This window comes from Hylaeus volcanicus, chromosome 2, assembly GCF_026283585.1.
Source record: "Hylaeus volcanicus isolate JK05 chromosome 2, UHH_iyHylVolc1.0_haploid, whole genome shotgun sequence".
Taxonomy (NCBI): Eukaryota; Metazoa; Arthropoda; class Insecta; order Hymenoptera; family Colletidae; genus Hylaeus; species Hylaeus volcanicus.
The window spans coordinates 1,878,868-1,901,508 of NC_071977.1; the positions used below are offsets into that span (position 1 = coordinate 1,878,868).

Sequence of the window (22,641 nt, forward strand, 5' to 3'; positions counted from 1 at the left end):
AATCTTCTACCATATACCAATCTAAGCTGGCAATAGTTCCTCCATACGTGTTGCTAGGTACATTGAAAGCCAAGTATGTTTCCAAAAATTGAACAATGTAAGTAGACAACCATAAATTCGAAAAGATCCCTTCCAGCGACTATACCACTGTACCACTCTGTACCATCTTCGAACGACTATCCAATCAGTCAACGAATTGTTGCAGGTAATGCGAAAATGTTGGGCACATTGCCCGGAAGTGCGACCATCCTTCCGCGTTCTGAAGGAACAGCTCATCAGCGTATCTCAAGGTCTGCTCAATGATTGACTCAACCTCCTACGGTGTATGCGCCTATCGTCGCCTTCGAGCAGGTCAATACAGACAGCGAAATCTCCATCGCTCGAGCGATCGCCCTCGATTCTACCATCCTCGAACTCCTCATCGTCGTACAACTCGGCCACATTGCCGTCGTCGCGGAAAACACGTGCGCCAGCCTCTCTGCCGCCCTCGGTCGATTTTCTACACCTGTCGTCATCCACGTGTAAACCGAAGAAAGAAGGGTCATCCTCACCGAGTACACCTGGCCACCAACCTAGTCAACCATCGTCAAGCTCGTCTAACGTCTGTGACATTTGCAGTTCCTACGGGCATCCGTGGATCGAAATTTGCAAGGCGATACGAGCCACTAAAGGCAAATAATTTTTCTTTTTCTTTTCGTGAATGTGTGTGTGTGTGTCCCGAAATACGTGTGTCGTCAACTTCAAACGACTGTAACGCGGCTTACAACGCGGCAGAATTTATACCGATACGTTATTTCAATCTCCAACGCCACACTCCTAAACGTCCCGATCCCTTTTCCATCGTCCCACTCCTTCCTCCGAATCTCCCCCGTTATTAAATACTGATACTTCGAATGTTGTTTTCTTTTTCTTTCTTTCTTTCTTTCTTTTTTTTTTTCATTTTTGTTCTCGTCAAACAAAGATCCGAGTGCGTGATATTTTTGCGTTTCGCATACTAGTTCTTCCCCACTCCGGTACGATTTACTTTCAGTCTCTTTCTTCCATACAACGATATGGATGCATTTACGAATAGTACGGTAGTATTTATTGAGTGTCCTTAAACGGACACGACTAGCAAGTTGTGAGTTTTCCGTAGGAGCATATACTGGTCCCTTTTGTTATTGACTTTTTAACGAAACAGTAACATTACTCTACGAAGAAAAGCATTATTTCTGCTTAACGAATGAATTTAATAAATGAATGTCTCACTTGTGTATTATATACTATGACAATTTAATAAAATAGAATAAAGAAAGAAAGAATTAGCGGAATTATTTATAGGTTTAGGATATCCCGATAGCGGAATCCGAACGATCGGGGAAACGTGATCGAACCTGTCCCCGCGACGAGATGTTTTCGATCGAAACACGCGACACCGACACTTTTTCTGTTCCTTGTTTTCTATGCTCAATTATCCAACGAAAGCTACTCGTTGGTAGAATAACGTAATACGATACTTTGAACGACCGATTGTCGTCACGTTTTCGAAGGTTTTCTTAAAAACATTTTTTATGGCTATCGAGCTTACAAATACATCGCCAAAAAAAAAAGAGTTCTACCTACTGAATTTATCCGAATCGGTGATCTTAGCAATTATTCAATCAAAAGTTTGATGACGATTGTCGAATCATTATTATCAAAGGCACGTAGAAATAAAATAGAAGTAAAATAGAAGTAAACTTGTACGAAAAGAAGGTGGAAATACTTTCTCACGAACGCCATCAGTATTCTCACTAATATGTACACTCCCCGAGTAATTTTAATTGCGTTAAGTAAAACATTTCATTGCTAGTATAACGTTATTCGAACGCTACGTTATGGTAACACTTTAGACGTACGATACTGTTCATTCGGACTAAGATTATAAGAGATTTTTACGGAGGCAAATTTGCGCGGTATGGAGACTGATCGCTGAATGGGCGCGAATTTCAAAGTGAGCGTCTTCGATCACGTGGATGCGCGCGCATCCTTCGAGAGACCAGCCCACCTTCAATTCCAGCTGGGTCCTACCTAACCTAGCAAACTTGTGACACACGATTCGTAAACTTACAAACTTAAAAGCAATTACTATGTATAATTCGTGTATAAGTGTAACTCGTGATTTATAAGAATTGTCACATTCTTTTTCGAAAAGGAGACGACATAATAAAATAGATGCGAAAAATTAGTATACGTGTACTGTTTTACACCATTTGATATTTACGAGTATATTAGGGTTTGAAATGTTCATAACTGTAAAGTAAACAAGTGATAAACATGCGATTTGTTATCAGTTTTACTAACATCAAATACTGCAGGTAATAAGAGTAAATAAAATGATGTATATCGAATAAACCATTCGAAGTAAATGTGATTTAATTTGTAGCCATCTGTAATAAAGAGTTTTTCTTTTAGTATTAATTCTAGATAAATTATACTGTACTGTTACGTGTCCTTCCACGATAAGTGTTAGAAATGTGTATTATAAATTTACACCGATTGATATAATAATTTTTGATCAAATAAAATTTAAAAGAGAACAAATTTTTTTGTCGCCCTTCCTTACCTCGTCGGAAATATGCCTGTTTCAGAAAACAATTTGCAATGAGCCTCAGCACAATGGCAAACCCGTTAATTGCGGTGTGTCAAATGACGTCGACAAACGATAAAGAAAAAAATTTACAAACTGTACGCGAGCTTGCTGCAAAAGCTAAATCTCGATCTGCTTGCGTAAGTACGCGAGATACTTTAATTTAATTCTTGGTTATTGATCTTGGTTATAAAAGTGTCTGGAATATTTGATAGATTGCATTTTTTCCCGAAGCATGCGATTACTTAGCTGATAATAAGAAGGATACGATAGCTATGGCGCAACCCTTAAGTGGACCAACTGTAACATCTTACAAAGACATTGCAAAAACTAACAAGATTTGGCTATCGTTAGGTGGATTGCACGAAGCGGTGAGATATCTTAAAGATACAGTATTTACATTGATCTTTTCACACTTAATATTTTATTGTAATCGCGTTTACAGTTACCCGATAACGAACACCGAATAAGTAATACTCACGTTGTAATAAATAGCGAGGGCGAAATTGTCGGTACTTATCGTAAAGCCCATTTGTTCGACATGGACAATAAAAACACGGGAGTTCGATTAATGGAATCGGATTATGTCTTACCAGGAGAAAGAATTGAGCCGCCTATAACAACGCCGATTGGCAAATTAGCGCTTAGTATTGTATCCTTTATACGCAAATGTAATACTTTTTTCTCAAATATGAATAACTAAAGATACTTAGCCGGAAAATTAGTGTTACGATATGCGCTTCCCTGAATTATCTCTTACATTGAGGAACATGGGAGCGCAAATTTTAACGTACCCATCAGCGTTTACGTACCAAACAGGTGCTGCACATTGGGAAATAATACTACGTGCTCGGGCAATAGAAACACAGTGTTATGTTGTAGCTGCAGCTCAAACTGGTGCGCACAACAAGAAAAGAGTTAGTTGGGGTCATGCTATGGTAAACAATTTTATTAACGGTGTGTAGTATTATATAACGTTATCGTTTATATTAATTATGACATTTCCCTAGGTTATAGATCCGTGGGGAACAATATTAGCGCAATGTAGCGATAAAACTGACATAGCTCTAGCGGAAATTGATTTGAATCATATGCAACAAATTCGAGAGAATATGCCATGCGAAAATCATCGTAGAACAGATTTATATCCCAAGATGGAATCGTTAAAATAGCCATCTTAGATATCGTGTAAATACTAAGTATACGCGCAGCTATACATAACCTCTCTTATATTTAATATATATACAAGTGTTTATTCCAGGGTATTAGTAACTAGATAACAATAAAAATTATTTGTTATCCATTTTTTTTAATATTTTGTATATACAGCATTTATAAACTATTATAAATATTTTGTGTATATATTCATTGTTTCCATATACGAGCGAATGCTCGTGCTACATTCGTTATGTAGTAAATAATTAAAAATTAATGAATTCGTGTTATATGTAAAACGAACATTTATTATTACGCAACTTAGTGTACATACCATTTAATAATTTATAAATATTAAATACAAATACCTGCTTGTACTTTAAAAGTGCAAATAAGTTTATATTTTATAGATGGAGACTAATGAAACAGGAAATAGAATATTTCAAATCATAAATAACGTCTTATTTCTTGTGCTTGCTAAAACTATTAGTTTGTTTAATATTTTTTAAAACTTAAATTACTAGTAGCGTGTTTCTTTTACTTGCTACCTGTACAACAAACGTTAATAAAAGTTAAAAAACGATCGTAATTTTACGCAGTCTATCGTCGTGAATATTTACGCACTTTCATTGGTATCTGTCCTTTGAGATCCTATCAGGTCTGCTTCGACACCCTGTAATGCCCAATTATGTTCATATATTTCCAATGCTTCCCATTCTGATTTGAAAGCAGCTTTTGGATCTGGTGGCATAGACATAGCAGCACCGGATACTTGATCTTGCTGAAGTCTAAAGGCATCTGCAGCATTGCTTTCTCCAAGAACAAGGGTGTAAATAGAACGCAGTCCAAACACATTAAGGAAGTACCAAGATGCAGATGAAACCCATGCAGCATCGAGAGTAACTAATTCTATACCACGTTGTAACATTGGTTTGAAACGCAATGTCAATGGAAATGGCACTTTGGCTGAAATATAGATACAAAAGATTAAGATAACCTATCAAAAAATTGTGGTTTCACAATTAATTTATTTACTTGTAACAAAGCCAGATAACATCCAATTGATCCATCCACCTATGAGTACAGTTGGCAAAACATTGGTTACATTTCCTTTTAACATATCTATCATCATGTTAGGATCCGTCATTGGATTCTGTGCAACGGGAGCACGCTTTTGTGTTTTGAAATACCCTGTTTCTTCGTTATTAAAAAAATGCCTTCTACTGATAAATGCCATTTTCGGAATATATTGACCATTTTCTCGAAGTAATCTAGATCGTATCATCACTTGACTGGGGAACATTAAAACAACGTAAGCGGGGAGTACATAATTCAATTACTTCGAAATGCAAGGTGTAAAATAATCACCTGTCTTGCACTTGATGAACCTCGACTTTCTTCTGCGAGGCAAGTAGTATCGAAACATAATGACGGATGATTCCTACGAGAAACGTAATCACAACAATTGGCAAAAACACCCAACCCCGAATGTTTGGATCTAAAAGCAACTCAGCCATGCCGCTTGCTGCTGTTTCAAAATTTACACGGAGGAAAGAAGAAAGATAAGAAAACCAAACAGCCCAAAGAACATTTTACGAAGATAAGAATGCTTGTCGATGCCGCGTTTACGTTTCACCAGTCACTGGTAGGAACTGTTTTCACTATAGACTTGGACGTTTTGCCACCGATTGCGCCGCTGGTATAAAAACCCGCTCACTGAGCGGCTTACTGAGCGGCTTACTGAGCGGCTTACTGAGCGGCTTACTGAGCGGCTTACTGAGCGGTGACGCTCCTTATTAGAAATGAGCGACAATTATTTTGAACGTTTAGTAATCTAATCTTTAGGCTTTAGCAACACTTATTAGTTTTTAATTATCTTTAGTGTGGTATGCGTGATATGAAATTGTGTGAGCTAGACTGTATTAAATGTCTAGTCACAATTTGTACTTTTTTCTCTAATAGATTAGTTTAATCGTGATACACGTTTATCGTACAATTTAAATATTTCTTTAGACATGGCAAATAATACCAGACGGAAAAACCAAAGACCAAGCATTTGGAAAAGCACGTAAGTGAAATATTTATTCTATAATGTTAACGTAATTTCATACTTTGTCACGTTTTAGGCATTGCACTAGCTTTGGTTTGTCTGGGCAACTGTTACCTTTGCAAGAGTTTAAAGTGCCTCCTGATTTACAAAAAGCATTAAAGAACCATTTTAAAGAAAGTCCTGAAGATAGTAAATTATGTAGAGATTATATAAAACTTATTATTCATGAATTTCCAAATGTGAAAAAAATAAAACCGGAACATTATTTGGTATTATTTAAAATTTTTCTATATATGGAAGATCATGAACTTAAGTTACTTGCGGCAGAGTATAATTTAAAAAGTCAGTCACTCAAGCAGCTTGCCTTAAATAAATGTGTTATCACTATACCTAAGTTAGACGAAGATGATCCGTTTATAAAGATTGGTGATATGGTAAAAATTCAGGATATAAGTGGAGCATATACATGTAATTGTCCAATAATAGATATTGAAGGAAAGAATGTAATTTGTGAAATTAAACAGTAAGTATAAATATCTATAAATAATGTTTACTTAATATATTACAAGAAGTAATAAAAATTTCTAAACATTATTTAGGAATCATATGGATCTTGCGAAAACCTTAGTCAATGTTCATTTTTGCAAACAAAATTTGACAATAAAGTATTGTCATTTTATTTTACACATGATAGATAAATATAATTTGATTGATTTATTGTATCCCAAAATAAATACAAACCATTATGTGTTACCACAAGTGTAAGTTCTCTAAAATAACTCACCTTTTTATATTTATGTTACATTCTTATTTATTTATGCTTCTATATAGTACCTTAGATTGGGTTCAAAAAACTGTAGCAAAAAATCCAGAACAAAGAGAGGCAGTGATAAATATTTTAAATAATTCAGCACATCCTGCACCATATGTAATATTTGGTCCACCTGGTACTGGAAAAACAACAACATTAGTTGAAGCCATTTGTCAGGTATAATCCATTTAGTGCAATCTGTGGTACTGTATCTAATCTGTGGTATCTATCTATATAACTGAAGAGTATGTATAATATTTTATTTCAATATTTTTATCATTTTATAGATTAGAAACCAACACAGGACCAAAAATGTTCTAGTATGCGCATTTTCCAATGCAGCTGCAGATGAAATTGCAAGAAGATTGATAACTTTACTTCCTTCTAAAGATATATTTCGGATGTATGCAGCATCTATGCATTGGTAAGATATTACAAATTGGTTTGTATGAGTAATTAATATTATTACTTTCTTTTTTTCATGTACAGGGAAGATGTTGACAAAACTATTGTTCCTAATTCAAATTTCGTTGATGATAAGGTGCTTTATTTGCCTAAGGATATTTTTATTTTGAAAAAAATAGTTATTGTAACGTTGATGACATGTATGAGGTATGTTTTTGACTTTTTTTTTGTTAATATTGTTAGTTTAGTAATAGCTATATAATAGTATTTACGATGAGTAGGCTGGTAAGCCTTAATTTAAGAAGCGATCATTTCTCATATATATTTATCGACGAAGCAAGCCAAAGTACCGAATTAGAATCATTGGTTCCATTTACACTAGCATGTTCGCAAAATAAGAAGAGTTCTGTGGCAACATTAAATGCTCAAATTATTATTACTGGCGATCCTTATCAACTGGGACCAATTGTTCGGTGTAAACAAATTAACCACTTACTTGGTAAGCGAATGTATATTTCATATTTGTTTAAACACTATCATTCATCTCGATAAGATTTAATTATATCTTTAGGAAAGTCGCTATTAGAAAGATTAATGGAATGCGAACCATATCAAAAAGTGGACAATAAGTATAATTCACGATACATAACAAAATTAATTCGCAATTACCGTAGTCTAGAACCTATCTTACATGTGTCCAATAAATTATTTTATGAAAATGAATTGTTATGTTGTAAAGAGCCAAGTACAAACAAGATAAATTTAAACTGGTCGGTAATGGCAAATAAAACATTTCCTATATTATTTCTTGCAGTAGATGGTAAAGAAAAACGAACTGAAAACAAAAGGTAATTGCAACATTGTACTTTGATATTATTTATAATGTTCGTAATTAATTTAAGAAAATATTTTTTGTACAATGTATAACAGAAATGAAATGCATTATTTTGTAGTGTTTATAATTTAGAAGAAATTGCGATTGTTGGATATTACATAAAGAAATTATTGGATGCCAAAGTTAAAGAAAAAAATATTGGTGTTATAACGCCATTCAAAAAACAAAAAGTTATGATTTATAAGTATCTAAACGAACATGGTTTTAAGGATATAACTGTTGGAACAGTAGAAGTATTCCAAGGACAAGAGAAAGAAGTTATAATTTTAACTACTGTGAGATCTGAATCATTCAAACATGATGGTAAAGAACACATTGGTTTCCTGTCAAATGCAATGGTATGAATTTATATAATATCCAAATGAAGTAGTTTGAATAATCAATGTAGTTTCTTTAATATTTCATTTTCTTTTAGAGATTCAATGTTGCTGTAACAAGAGCAAAGAATTTGTTAATAGTAGTAGGAAATCCAACTGTTCTATGCAAAGACAAATGTTGGAAAGCTTTATGGGATTATTGTGATAAAAACAATGCATGTAGCATTTTAGACGTTGTGGGTTTTTGATAAGTATTAAAGTGCAATTACACGTATAGTATTAAACTTAATTATATAACATACTATCTTTTTACGACAAGATAGTAAGATGTATTTAAAGAATTTGAGCTTAACCATTTTTTAATTAGATTTAACGAAAAAGACTATTATATGATAAATATTGTTGTTACATACATATTAAATTTGATATTACATTTTTACTCGTCGGCCAGTAACTCAATCGTAACAAACCAATAGAAACATATATGTATATATATATATATAATTAAATTTAGCGATATTCTAGTCGTCTAACAAATTTGATTACTACGACGAGAAAATACGTAACATCAAATTAAAACTATCTTTAATATTATTTTTGTTAACAATGATGAAAGACCAAAATAAAGTACAAATTGCAAGTTAATTTAGTTAATTAGTGTTCCACAAAACTCTATTCATCTAATACCTTATAAATTTATATAGATCAATGTTTATAAGAGAACAAATTTGTGATCGGGATAAACTATAGCGTTCCTTCTATAGCAAACAGTTTATGGATATTCAAAAATAATCAAGTTCTGCAACTTTAATAAACTGTTTTAATGCTAAACTTCGTAAGATACAACTTTATTCTAAAAGTAGTTTTGCCTTACTTCCGCTAACATCTTTATTAATACCATGACGGATCGCAAATTCGTGTTTTACACTCGCAAAAAGAATGTCTGTTAACAGAAATATTTGTGCTATAGCAAACGCCAGCGTTACTCCGAAGTAGAAATTTGCATTTGCCGATCTGGAATAAATCCACTGGTACCAAACAGTTGGTGCAAAAACTGTGCAAAATAGCATGAAACATCCTACAATGAATCCTTGTTGTGTATCTAGAAATAAATACAAATTTTATTGAAAACTCATGTTTTATATCAAATAAATAAATTGATACAATTCATGAAAAAAACTCACATTGAAACAAGTGTTTCCAAAGTGGCAAAAGAGACATATAAAATCCAACGTCTCCTATGCACGGATAGGACTTAAATATAGCAGCAATTGCTAAATAGGAAAATGCTAGTAGCATTGGATCGTGTCGTAATCTCAATGCTAACGGTACTATATACAATAAACTGACGTTTATTTGGAAAGAAGCAATAAAGAGCCATCTGAAATGCTCAAACATTTCTGTAAAAAAGTACCAATATAGTCCTATGTTCGGACGCAAATCGGGTACCGTTAAAATAAAGCCAACTGTACTCCAAACGAACGACCAACTTCCCATGATATAATAGGAAATGCAAAGTAATGCTGTCAACATGCTTGCGAATACCATAATAGTAAAAATTATAATGTTCCTTTTTTGTTTTGTATTCTTGGAACGAGCAATATAAATAACTGCTGGTACCATGAGTGACACAGGATAAAGTCCTTGTAATGTCAATAATGAAATTGACAAACAGCTCCCAAATATGGAAGATCTTGTCATTGAAATCAATGCTACAGAGTATAATAAATTTGTAAATACTGTTGTTGTATGTCCAACACAGTTTAGTATTATATATGGATTAAATAAATATCCTGCTGAGACATACATCATGGAAGTAGATATCTCGGAACCATCATTTTGACTTTCTATATTCTCATCTTCTATCTTTTCCTTCTTTTTAGAAACCTGCAATATGATAATTTTTATAATACAATTTACTTCGGCTCAATGAAAATTATAGTATTAGAGTGAAAGTAAACTAACCAATTCAGTTGCATATTGTTTTGCTGTAAATGCGAGGAGTAAGGCAGTCAATAAATCAGTAAATATAAATAAGAAGAACAGAGTCCATCGAGGTAAATGACGTTGTAAGAGATCAAAGATACATAAACCGATAGGACTTTCATGAAATAAATCACCCGTATAAGGATCAATGCCAAAATTGTATAAGTGAACACCTTCAGTCACTAGAAATAAGTAAAAATCTTTGTAATATTTAATATTTTCTAATGTAATCATGATAAATATATTATCTTTGGTAACCATTAATTTATAAATTTATAAACATGAATATCGTCATTTGCACAAACCATTGTTACAAATTAGAAAGGTGCTATTAAATTTGTATAATTTGTTGCGTATGTATATACAAAATTTTTAAAAATTTATAAGTATCCTAACCTCTTTTCCAAGAATTTAACGCAGTAGAGACTTCCACACGATCGCTAATAACTTTTTGGTATCCAGAGTTCATTAATAGAAATCTAATAGTACCAGCTAATACGAAGTTCGACAACCATTGCTTCGACATTTTTTTAACAAATTACAAATCATTCATACATTTGTTGCGTGTAACAACCCATTTACGGAGTACAGCCGGTATTTAATCGAGCATGTTACACGGCTCTTGTTTGTTTACGTGATTGTATATCTTTACAATTTTTCAATGTATAATTCTCCACGACATGGTCTGTCCCATTCGTTGTTGTTAAAACGAATTAAAAATTACAAGCTCCATTGTCAAAAAGCTATACCGCCGCACTCCAGATTTCTTATGCTTATGAATTATAACCAACAAACTTTCTCATGCGTTCATTGAAATAATTTAATTATTTATCAGTCGCCGGTGTTTCATTTCTGTTATAACATATAAATAGACTGCGGATGTTTATGCAAATTAGTATTTTTACAGATTCAGATAAAGAATATGAAACTATGTCTTATCTTATAAACAGTGTAACTTGTAACATGTATTTTATTGTTGATAATTCAAATATTTTTGCATTTATGCACATCCTTATGCATTTATTTACGTATAAATGATAAAACTATAAGGACAATAGTAGGTCAATGAATCAAAAAGTTTATTTTATTTAAATATGTTTGAAACAATATAAATTAAGGCTTTTCGAAGACTGTCAATATAGTTTTCTTCTCAACTAGTAAATAAAAAATCCTTTTATTAAACAATTTACATATTGTGTGGACAAACTACTGTGTATTCAGTATCTTGAATGACAAAAAAATGTGGAACGCTTCACGATTTTGCGTGTCATCCTTGCGCAGGGGCCATGCTAATCTTCTCTGTATCGTTCCAATTTTAGTATATGTACTGCCGAAGCAAGTACGACTGATACTTTTTGTCAGGGGTATATATACTTAGAAAGGTTCGAACGAGGAGTAGCGAGAAAATGGAATATCATATTTGTCTCGTAGACCATCTAGTGGCGAATGAGCGTATCATAAGTGGAAGACACGGACGCCATCGGTGGCAAAAAGCCCAAGTTTGTAGTGAAAATAGTTCTCACTGTCGCTGCTAGATGTTGCCACCAACGAAAATTTTCCCCGTAAACTTGGGCATTTCCCCACCCATGGCGCCACTCTGGTACTAGATCCACAGAGAGCGTTGTGACACCTTGAAAGGGGTGGTTCTGGAGGTGATTTGAAACAACTTTTTCCTTAGCGAAAATGCTGTCCGAGGCTTCGTTGAGGAGATATTAACGGAAAACACTGACCAATCAGAGCGCGAGTATGCCGGTGGAGCGTAGGCTACGCGCTAAACGGCTGCGCTCATACGCTACCGCGGTCGCTCCACCGGCATACTCGCGCTCTGATTGGTCAGTGTTTTCCGTTAATATCTCCTCAACGAAGCCTCGGACAGCATTTTCGCTAAGGAAAAAGTTGTTTCAAATCACCCCCCGAACCACCCCTTTCAAGGTGTTACAACATTTTTGGGACACCCTGTATTTGTGTTTCTAATGAAAAAAATACGCTTAAAAAAATGCGTGTCTTTCGAATTGCCAACCTCATGTTATCTCAAGTTTCGTCAGCTTTGGTGACGCCTAAAAACGATCGAGGCACGCGTATCATATTTATTCGTTTCTTTGAAAACTGATCGTTATTTTCCTCTAGGTACCCAGAGAATTACTATTTCTAATTTAATCGAAGCGCTACCTGGCGAGAATATTCTCGAGTAATTTCAGCCGGAAAACGGCATCCGTCTTCGGTACGCCCATGAAAGTATCAAAGGTGTCCATCAGTCGAAGCTCGCCATTTTTCTGGTGTGTAAACTTTTTCTCGTTTGTGGGGAACACGATTCCGTACTGGTGAACTCTGAATTTATTCGACGTATGTGACGTTCCTGGCACGGTCTGCGCCATGAATCAGTCACGAAACTTTACGTCGCTGTTGAATCCGAGTTACTTACAAAACGCGCAACAAAATGCTGCGACTGCGAACGCGGCTGCTGCTGCAGCTGCAGCAGCTGCCGCGGTGAGCGCCGCGATTGCGAATGGAACGCAGCTACCTAATTCGCCTAATTCCACGACGAACAGTACCAGAAAACGGGAAGCGGAAAGTAAGTCTAAAATTTTCCTTGTTGTACATTGATTTCGTTTCGTTGTCGTATCATTCGACCTGATTTTCGCGTGCACCGTTCGCTTAATACACTTCGTTTGCCTTTACTCATCAGTTTCTTGTGTACATGAACTCTTCACTCAATTCTTTCTAAAGCTTCACTGTATAAGATATAATATAACTGTATAAGAAATCTGACGTGTTTTTGTTCTAACATGAATTCTTGCGAAACCTGATCTTTCTTCTTTTCTCTTGAATGTTACAACTAATTTGGAAATATTGTAGATGATGGTAAGCAGGAAAAAGAGTCGAAAGAGGAACGTAGGAAGAGGAGGAGAACTAGGTGGGGCGGTAGCGAACATGACAAAACTTTTATACCGGGCATGCCTACGGTTCTCCCAACGAACCTCACTCCTGAACAGGAGAAAGCTTACCTCTGTAAGTTTATTCTCTTTATTCTATTAATCAATATTTGGATATGATTATGTTGTTATATAAATATATATACACGCATATGAGCAGGAAACAATTTAACAATCTTGCTTCTGCATATAATTTACTGAAACCTAATTTATAGTACTGTAAAAGATGTAAGTATGTATATATAGTTGAAAGTTTATACTTGCCAGAGGTAATTGACCTTCTGAATATTTTGAACAAACAAGTTTGGCAATAGGGATTGCCAATTTTGCTGAATAATGAATATATGATTATCAAAATTTATAGAGTTTATCTTCTAATATCATTTGTTGTGTATCTTTAAAGGATTTAACTAATAAAGAAGATATATACCATATAGATTTTTGTATTTTATGAAAGAAGGAATAAATGTATGACATTTATGGGAACATTTACCTCAGGGAAATTGCACAATACTAGACATAAGTGAATACTCAACACTTTTGAGACATGCTTACATTATAGAATGTATATGGTTATGGCAAATTGGCAATATCTAACTGTTGGGGTTTCCGCCCCCTCTAACCCGTTGGTTTACAGTTCAGCTGCAAATTGAGGAAATCAGCAGGAAGCTACGCACTGGAGATCTTGGAATTCCACTTAACCCTGAGGAAAGGTTTGAAAGAAACTTACATACCAAAAATGACCATTACATATCTACAATACCTATCTACTGACCATTCAGCAGCCCATAAATACAGGGGCCTTATGATATGGCTCTGATACAATTAGTGTGGGATACTGATGTCTATTTGAAAAGATTGGGCTTGATTAAAGCCTCCATGCAGCACAGAAGATGAATTTTGATAATATTGGTTTGCCCTAATCAATTTCTTTTACTAATTCATTTTTATTAAACACTGCTACAAATGAAACTTTTTGTTAGAAAATATAAATGTCTATGATCATAAATCACTTGGGGCAATAGATAAAATGCATGCTAGTATTAATAATTGAATGTTCAAAAAAATTCATGTTTTTTGTTTGAATTTATTGAGCATGTTATTTTCAAATTTCGTATTATAAATTATAATATTTGTGCACAAATAATAGCACAGCATATATTTGTAAATATTTTATACAATCGGATTTCTGAATTAAAAGACAATTATAGTAGCAGTGTTTAACATGCAGTGGGTATTCTAGTCCATATATCTTTTAAATAGTTATATTCTTGCACATGTAGGGAAATTTTAAGGTGTTCCTATGCAAATTGTTTTATTCAAGTTAATAAACTCCTCTTAATTATCATATTTCGTATTAGTAAAATATTTTAAACTGATACTCTTGATAGAGTAATGGTAATTTATGTATAGGGCACCTTTATACTCTTCCTAATTAGGCTGCCGTGATTTGCACGGCACTTTTAATCTGTTGTTTAGTTTCATAATGCTACAGGAATATATCTTCTCGTTAAGTAACTATAATAGACTTTTACCCTTAATTATAACTTTAACGAGCAGATTTCAGGAAAATAATGAAATTGATGAAATTATAATTGCTAATATAAGCATAATACTATATAAAGATCAATCTTACGTTACTTTCAGGTTCAACTTAAATAAATACACATTAATTTCTCTAATAAATTAATTTACTCCAATAGGTTTAACTTTTCTGATTTTAGCTGGAACCATTATTTTATATTATTGTGTTTCATTAGTATTATACAGCATAGTAAGATATACAAGCTATTATAAACTAACCCAAAAAAATTGTTTCCTAATAATCACAGGATCTATCTTAGCAGCTGACATCATACATCTGCCGTGCACAAACGCGCAGTCTTCCAGTGGTTGCCTACTGAATAGACTTATAGCAATACTACATTTAACACTATATAATTTTTTATTCTTTGTTTCGGTACCTTGGCACTGTTGGAAAACTTTCAAAATTACTCCCTCTTAAATGTACGATTATAGTCTATTGTATGATGAAACCAACAGTTTCGTTACTCGATTACCTGTGTAAATGTAATGGAATATTTTTATCTTTATTTTTGTTATTATCCAACTATATTCAGAATCAAGAAATGCTTCCTTTAGACATGAAAACTAAACAATATTACGCATATGTATATATGATAGATTACATAATTTCAATTTCGTTTAATTTGATACAAAAATTCATTTTACAAAAGTTAAAACTTGTTACAGATATGTGTCACATTGAAATATTGATTTTCCAACATGGTCAGAACGTATCCCATTTATAAAAAGTATATGTTAAACAAAGTAATAACTAAAGCCTAATAAATTTGCAAAGTCAATTAAAATATTTATCCCAATTTCCATTTTTCTGTTAATAATCAGCAGTTCTTTCCTCACTTAATCACACTTAATCATAGTAGGATCAGGTTGCTTGTATGCTAGTACCATCTTGATGCCAACTTTGTATCTTGACGAGTTCCTATCTTTTTGTTTTGCAGATCCCCATCTCCAGAACCCATTTACAGTAGCGATGGTAAACGGTTGAATACAAGAGAATACCGTACTAGACGTAAATTGGAGGAAGAACGTCACAATCTTATCCAGAAGATTCTCAAAATTAACCCAGAGTTTAAACCTCCACCAGATTACAAGTAAATAAATTTCACGTTTATGTATTCATGATACATGTGTTATATGTATATCACGTATAACACATTTTGTAAATTTGTTATTTTCAGGCCCCCAATAATACGGGTACATGATAAAGTAATGATTCCTCAAGAAGAACATCCAGATATTAATTTTGTTGGTCTGCTTATTGGTCCACGCGGTAATACATTAAAATGTAAGTAAACTTACCTAGCGTGTTGAATCAAATATTGTTTATATATAAATATCGTATTTATTATTGTCTTACAATATTACAGCAATGGAGAAGGAAACTGGAGCAAAGATCATAATCCGTGGTAAGGGTTCTGTAAAAGAAGGAAAAGTTGGAAGGAAAGATGGACAACCTTTGCCTGGTGAAGATGAACCTCTTCACGCATATATTACAGCTAACAATTTGGACGCTGTAAAAAAAGCTGTTGAAAGAGTACGTTGCGTTATTTATTACGATTAAACGCGTGTAACAGAAGTACTATTATTAAAATAATTTGTCAATACAGATTCATGAAATTATACGACAAGGAGTCGAAGTACCCGAAGGACAAAATGATTTACGACGTAATCAACTTAGAGAATTGGCTTTATTGAATGGAACATTGCGCGAAAATGATGGACCACGTTGCACCAATTGTGGCGCATCAGATCACAAATCGTGGCTGGTTAGTATATCAATTTCTAAACTTGAAGAACGATTGAATAAGTATAAGACATTAATTTTATTTTTTTTATCCAATACAGTGTCCAGACAAACCAAACGTAACGAATAACATAGTGTGTTCGAGTTGCGGAGGAGCAGGTCACATTGCACGTGATTGTCGATCTAAGAGACCTGGACAAGGTGGACCGGCTGCAGCAGGAATGGGAGGAATGGGACCAGGCGGCGATAAAGCTAAAATAGATGAAGAATACATGTCACTTATGGCAGAATTGGGCGAAGGCCCACCGCCTGATAGATCTAAAAGCGGCCAACCACGTCAACCCAATCCGAATCCTAATTATCCTGGTCTTTTCGATAGGTAAATTTCATTGTTTCGCATGTTTAAAAAAAAGTCAGTATACGTGGTGGTCTATACATATTTCCCTTGTAGGCAACAAGCACCTCGTGCTTTAATGGCAGCGCCAGCACATCCGCCGCCTCAAATGATGCAAGGCGGCCCAATGATGCCACCACCGGGAATGGCTCCGCCACCATGGAGTCAAGGAGAAGTGAACAACATGAACGGTATGAATATGCAGTGGCAACCTCCAGTTAGCATGCCTCCTCCACCTGGCGTGATGCAACCACCCCCACCACCGCCTGGCTCCACATCCCAACCGAATATTCCACCGTTAATGCCCTGGATGGCTGGAAATAACCAACCACCTCCACCTGGACAAATGCCACCAACGCAAATTCCACCACCGGGAATGGGCATTCCGCCGTGGCAACAGGGACAACAAGGACCAATGCGTCCACCTCCGCCTGGAACAGCTCCACCGCCAGGATTTCCAGGATGGCAGCCACAACAAATGGGTGGATGGCCGCCAACAGCACCTGTTCCACCTCCTCCTCAACAACAAACGCCAGCTCCGCCTGGCATCGATCTCAATACTTTACCCACGCTATTGGCACAACCACCACCACCACCTCCGCCAACTAGTTAGTGTAAAGAATTATTCGTGAATCTAATTGAATCTTCTTCATGCGTACGATAGAGAGATATATATTATCGGTCATCATGTCAGTAAATAGATCGTAATACCGAACTGAAAACAGTTAATTATTATTAGTTCGAACGACCTGAGATTTTAAACGATACTTTCGTTCTATACGGCTACGTCTTCTATAAGTGAGAGAGTTTCAGCCAAGAATGAGTTTCTCAGTCCACCTTCTGAATCGTACAATGTGTATAAGAAATGGCTTTAGGTTTGCGAATGTATCGTTCCAACTCCAAGTATACATTGTACCTAGTAAAAAAAAGGGAAAACATTATTATAGTTTTGGTTACCATTATTTTCGAACTAATCGTATGTACCTACAGCTTTCTTATAAGTGTAAATGTAAGTGATACACCAAACGCATTTTTATACTGGGGGCCCCCCCCCCCCCAGCACGATCATTTTTACTTACATCTTTCACTAAACACAATATATCGTATATAAATATATATATATATATAATTATATATATATATAACTAGAATATGATTTACTTGTATTCCGTGAGTAAGACGTATAATAATGTGTACACTGTAGTGTATTTGTTGCTCCGTGCAAGTATTGTTATAATCAATTTCTACTTCGGTACATCGTCTACTGTGGAGTGGACAGTAAATGTTTAAAGCGAAAGTAAGTTTTGCTATTGGACTATGTATATAATTTCCTATGGCACGTAGAATTATTACAAATTTTTCGCGCATTACAATCGTCTCAATGAATTTTGTATTATTATTTTAATAATTTTAATCGATGTGAATGCGTGATCGTAAAATCTTGGGTAATATAACGAAGCATCCGAATTCTTGCTTATACAACACGATAGTTATCAATTTTAACTATTACTTAGGTTATTTATATGTTAGTATAATTTGCGCGGTTTTCTCACTTCATGTTCACGATTCACCGACTATCTAAATATAAGTATAATATTGCAAACGTCCAAGCGCAATAATTTCGTATCACTGGTTCACTAGCAAACATAAGAAAATTCATCAAAATCGTGAATTATAAAGAATCTGCTTTATATGAAATAATATTAGTATTGTTTGTTACGTTTAGGACACGAGGATATAGTTTGTGAAGCTTTATGATAAATTAATGTGTTTGTTAACTACACAATAAAGGTACATACTATAAAGATACGCCTTCTAAATGCATTTTTATGTACAAATGGACGTAATAAAATTTTAATTTTTAACCGATATTGAAACTGATAAAAAGTGAGTTTACGTTTGCATGACAAATGAGATAAATACTTTGTGTTTAATGTACACACGAAATTTCATTTTAGCATTTAACTTTTTATTTGATGAAATATTTACTTTGTACTCATGGTATTAGTATAAAAAATTATGAAATACCCTTTGCTTTGATGTTAAAATGGATTTAACCATACAGACCATCAGTGATTTTTCTCTTTGTAAGGCTCATTATAATGCAAAACATAGCTATTATATACATAAACATAAAGAGTTAAATTTGAAATAATATCGTTTCTAGTACTCAACTCATATGCACGCGCACGCGCATATAATATTGCGAACCAATATCACGGTACATTATTTTCAAGTTTAAAACAAGTCTATCAATATAACAAATGAATGTTGTTTTTAAAAATGTTCAGAATTGTTTCTACGTAAAAGTGTTGATGGCCTTGACAAAGGCCGTTTGTAATTGTCATCTATGTCGAATTCAATTTCGAATTCAACTTCAAAGAATATCGTTTACTACGTCGTATGCGTTATAAGGCACTTTGAACGCTTACTATCTGAAAAATTAAAGTACAATTTTAGATCTATCAAACGTTAGTTTTATTTAAATATTTGTAATTAGAAATCTATACCTGTTGGTATGTAGAAGAAGCATATAGGGCAACTGGTTAGCCAGAACGTAATTCAAAATGTTTCAGAATAACAGCAAGGAATTATGTAAAAGTGTACATTCAAAAATCTGTCCACTGACCATTTCGATCAATAACTTGATGAAAACGACTTTGAACAGATTCGTATAGATGAGCGAAGAACTCAGGTTCATTCCTTAAGTCTTCCCATGCGCACATAGCTTGGTTTACTAAACATTCCCTCGTCGTTGCCACGTCGGCGGAACCCCAAGAATTGAACATGTGCGCCCATACGTTATCGATTAGATTTAAATCTGGCGACATAGCTGGCCATTGCACGACGTTAATGTCAGGATGTTCAGTAAACCATTCTTGTACTAATGGAGAGGTGTATACCGCATTGTTGCCCTGGACTAATCTAAATACTGGTACTTCGTCTTCGGGGTATATCGCACGAACGCTGGGCACGAGAACGTCCTCTAAAATATCGATATATTCGGAAGAGTTCATGCATGGCGATACTTCGACTAGTTCACCTGGACCATGCACGCTTATCCATCCCCACATCGCACACGTAACGTGCCCGCTGTCTCTGCATGGAACGACGTGTTTGGAATCGTACCTGCTGACTTCGTCTGGTCGCCATACATGGGCTGCAGTACTATCTGTCGAAGAAAATGTTTTTTCATCCGTGAAAATTGTTACATCCCAATCAGACTGCGGAACAGTTAACTGCTGCAACGCAAACGCGGTGCGGTCTTCGCACTGAGCTTGCGACAACAGTACTTTACGTGTGAGCCGATGACAATGAAAACCGGCCTCCCTTAACCGCCTTCGCACAGTATTAGCGCATACCGGCAAATGAAGTTTATGGGACACGCTCGCTGCACTCTCAAAGGGATTGTTAACAATTTCTTGGACAATAGCAACATCTTGTTCCTCCGACGTCTTGCGTTGCGGCCCATTGTAACGACGACGATCCGCCAGACCTTCCTCACCCATTTCTCGGTATCTTTTTACGTAATGCCTGACTGTTCTTTCTGATATTTTCAGTTCTGTCGCTATCTCAGCGGTCTTTTTCCCATCGATCGACAGCCTTATCACTTCGCCTTTCAAAAATTGCTTTCTTTCGTTCGACATGGCCGACAATCAATGAGACAAAGCAAGACAAAGTCAAATCTTTTTTTCGTCGTTTTCCGAACGACGTGTTTCTCGTAACGAAGTGAACCAAGGTACTTTGGTGGCGAAGAATCGCTAACACCAAAATCTTGGATAACCAATTGGAGAGCGTGTTGTAGGAATATGTAGATTGATCTGCACTCTGATTGGCGAATTCAAATGTTTTAATTTTATTTCTTCAAAAGGCTTCGAACATCATTCTCATACATGGATATATTTATTTTAAAGGCAAATTGTGTAAAAAAAACACATGGCAATTTAAAATAAAAGGACGTCATTAAGTGTCTAGGGATTTTAGTACCAGTGGCGCCATCGGTGGCAAAATGTTGAAGTTTGTAATGAAAATACTTCCCATTGTCGCCGCTAGATGGCGTCGCTAGCCAAAGTGTTTATAATTATTATTAAATTAAATAACTATTCATACAGATGATAAATTTGACATGTTTATTAATGTATTGTTGCATTATAATGTAAAAGATCGCATTAATTATACATTTATGAACAAAAATAATTGATCAGAAGGTGTCGATGGCGCCACTAGTAGTGTTACTAAAAACTGCTCATGAGCGGTAGACGTGGGTAGACGATATTTATTAAACAAAACGACTGCAATATTTTAACACATAACCCAATTATATTTGTTATTTTCAATTGATAACATTAGCTGTACCTTTATTAAAGTAATAACTTTATTAAAGTAATTAAATTACGACAGCGCAGTACATACATAAATTATGTATTTAATAAATAATTGTTTATCCTTTACAATATCCTGCTATAGACTTCAAAGTATAGTTAAATATAAGTAATAATATCGTAATGTAGCATAATGCCTTATGCTATGCTTGTAAAGTAGATAAATATTATTGGTAGGAGAGTGCTCATAAAAGCTAAATAAAGATTAGTTAACTTTAATGTTTGTAATACGACTAGCAAAGTAATTCATTAAAAGTATAAAATTTGTATACTTTAGATTTTAAATGCATGAATAATTCCAGTTAAACTTTGCTAGAAATACCTATGGTCAACAAATTGTTACCTCTAAAGACATTTGTGGCAATTGATTTCCTGTTAGTCATAGATTGTGGTGACATTGAATATTTTATCTTATTTATATATGCCTATGTTTTAGATAGCCATTGTTATTATTTATCTACTTCGCAAGTGTTCCAGTTTACCTAATAACCTTTTATCGCTTAACTGTCTGACTTTTTACATAAAGCAACAGTACCAAGGCAGTGCCGGCTTATTAAAGTAAGGGTACCAAGAAAAGAAAATGTTGATTACCTGAAGAAATGAGTAATAAATAATAAAAAAAAGCAATTTTCAGCTTCTGTATGAAAACATGGAACATACATAATATAATATAATAGCTACATTGTGAGACATGTTACTTTAGGGTGGATAGTTGTTACCATTTCTTATGTTTCATAATATAAAAAAATCGACTCTTGAAAAGTACAATTATATGTTAACAGAAAAAAGATTAACATAGTAAGAACATCAGTTTATAATATGTACAAAGTATAGATGTTAGGCCAATATTGAACAGGTTCGTACACAATGCAATTACGGCCTGTTTTTCCTACTGTTTAGATAAGCGTAAAAAACGTCGTTTTGAGTAAACTGATATGCATGTTCGATATCATGGTCGCACGACGTATGTGTACGTATAAAGCAACTTATTTGAACGAAACAAAAAACAAATGGTATAAAATCGAAATAGCACGAGGAAACAAGGAATAACAAACACAGTGTCTTCGCGATATTACGATAAAGGGATGTTCTTCTCTCACGACGTTCTCAAGGCTAATTTTAATTATTTCTAACTCAAGGAGAACTCAAGACCTTCTGGTTACCGATTTGGTTGAAACTTCGTATACTGTAGATTGAACTTATTTAAAGTAATCATATTTTTAATTTGAAAACGCGTATTGGCGCATTTTATTACATAAAAAAGACACAAGAATAGATATTTACCATTATGTATACAAGAAATAATAAACAAATTATTGAACGCTATATAAAGAGACGGACAAAATATTTTTCCTTGGAGTGGGTAATTTCGAT

At 34.5% G+C, this 22,641-nt stretch overlaps 6 protein-coding genes, 1 long non-coding RNA gene and 1 other non-coding gene across 12 annotated transcripts in view; 4 read left to right on the forward strand and 4 right to left on the reverse strand.

The window, feature by feature from the left end:
- The window catches only part of LOC128885040 (tyrosine-protein kinase Btk29A), a 148,913-nt gene extending 146,474 nt beyond the window's left edge, over window positions 1-2,439 (forward strand). For all 5 annotated transcript variants that reach the window (XM_054138781.1, XM_054138779.1, XM_054138782.1 and 2 more), the window contains one exon: window positions 206-2,439. In XM_054138781.1, coding sequence (XP_053994756.1) covers window positions 206-307 — 102 coding nt within the window. In that variant the 3' untranslated portion in view covers window positions 308-2,439. The remainder of the gene's footprint in view (window positions 1-205) is intronic.
- Window positions 1-2,722, reverse strand: part of LOC128885057 (uncharacterized) — a 106,282-nt gene extending 103,560 nt beyond the window's left edge. Inside the window, exon 1 of the long non-coding RNA XR_008459538.1 lies at window positions 2,585-2,722. This is a non-coding gene — a long non-coding RNA (uncharacterized LOC128885057). The remainder of the gene's footprint in view (window positions 1-2,584) is intronic.
- Window positions 338-3,959, forward strand: LOC128885046 (deaminated glutathione amidase). The gene is made up of 6 exons (XM_054138790.1): window positions 338-2,336; window positions 2,610-2,748; window positions 2,824-2,979; window positions 3,054-3,260; window positions 3,334-3,546; window positions 3,619-3,959. Exons 1-6 carry the CDS (start codon window positions 2,296-2,298, stop codon window positions 3,778-3,780), a joined length of 918 nt encoding a protein of 305 aa, XP_053994765.1. The 5' UTR covers window positions 338-2,295; the 3' UTR covers window positions 3,781-3,959.
- Window positions 3,960-4,014: 55 nt separating this feature from the next.
- On the reverse strand, window positions 4,015-5,420 carry LOC128885049 (ER membrane protein complex subunit 3). Its single transcript, XM_054138794.1, has 4 exons — window positions 5,132-5,420; window positions 4,799-5,055; window positions 4,388-4,729; window positions 4,015-4,311 (listed from the first exon to the last, which is right to left on the reverse strand). Exons 1-4 carry the CDS (start codon window positions 5,278-5,280, stop codon window positions 4,301-4,303), a joined length of 759 nt encoding a protein of 252 aa, XP_053994769.1. The 5' UTR covers window positions 5,281-5,420; the 3' UTR covers window positions 4,015-4,300.
- A 174-nt stretch (window positions 5,421-5,594) lies between these two features.
- Window positions 5,595-8,886, forward strand: LOC128885041 (putative helicase mov-10-B.1). Its single transcript, XM_054138785.1, has 10 exons — window positions 5,595-5,831; window positions 5,890-6,336; window positions 6,413-6,574; window positions 6,645-6,801; window positions 6,912-7,048; window positions 7,114-7,236; window positions 7,311-7,528; window positions 7,601-7,877; window positions 7,983-8,262; window positions 8,340-8,886. Exons 1-10 carry the CDS (start codon window positions 5,779-5,781, stop codon window positions 8,487-8,489), a joined length of 2,004 nt encoding a protein of 667 aa, XP_053994760.1. The 5' UTR covers window positions 5,595-5,778; the 3' UTR covers window positions 8,490-8,886.
- A 152-nt stretch (window positions 8,887-9,038) lies between these two features.
- On the reverse strand, window positions 9,039-11,186 carry LOC128885043 (phosphatidylinositol glycan anchor biosynthesis class U protein). Its single transcript, XM_054138787.1, has 4 exons — window positions 10,624-11,186; window positions 10,207-10,409; window positions 9,426-10,128; window positions 9,039-9,343 (listed from the first exon to the last, which is right to left on the reverse strand). The coding sequence occupies exons 1-4, from the start codon at window positions 10,751-10,753 to the stop codon at window positions 9,090-9,092; spliced, it is 1,290 nt and encodes a 429-aa protein (XP_053994762.1). The 5' UTR covers window positions 10,754-11,186; the 3' UTR covers window positions 9,039-9,089.
- Window positions 11,187-11,463: 277 nt separating this feature from the next.
- On the reverse strand, window positions 11,464-11,570 carry LOC128873046 (U6 spliceosomal RNA). Its single transcript, XR_008456308.1, has one exon. It is a non-coding gene; the product is annotated as a U6 spliceosomal RNA (small nuclear RNA).
- An 871-nt stretch (window positions 11,571-12,441) lies between these two features.
- LOC128885120 (splicing factor 1-like) lies at window positions 12,442-18,754 on the forward strand. Its single transcript, XM_054138948.1, has 9 exons — window positions 12,442-12,799; window positions 13,084-13,236; window positions 13,798-13,873; window positions 15,686-15,838; window positions 15,926-16,032; window positions 16,115-16,281; window positions 16,355-16,513; window positions 16,593-16,870; window positions 16,943-18,754. The coding sequence occupies exons 1-9, from the start codon at window positions 12,601-12,603 to the stop codon at window positions 17,496-17,498; spliced, it is 1,848 nt and encodes a 615-aa protein (XP_053994923.1). The 5' UTR covers window positions 12,442-12,600; the 3' UTR covers window positions 17,499-18,754.
- Window positions 18,755-22,641: the final 3,887 nt, after the last annotated feature.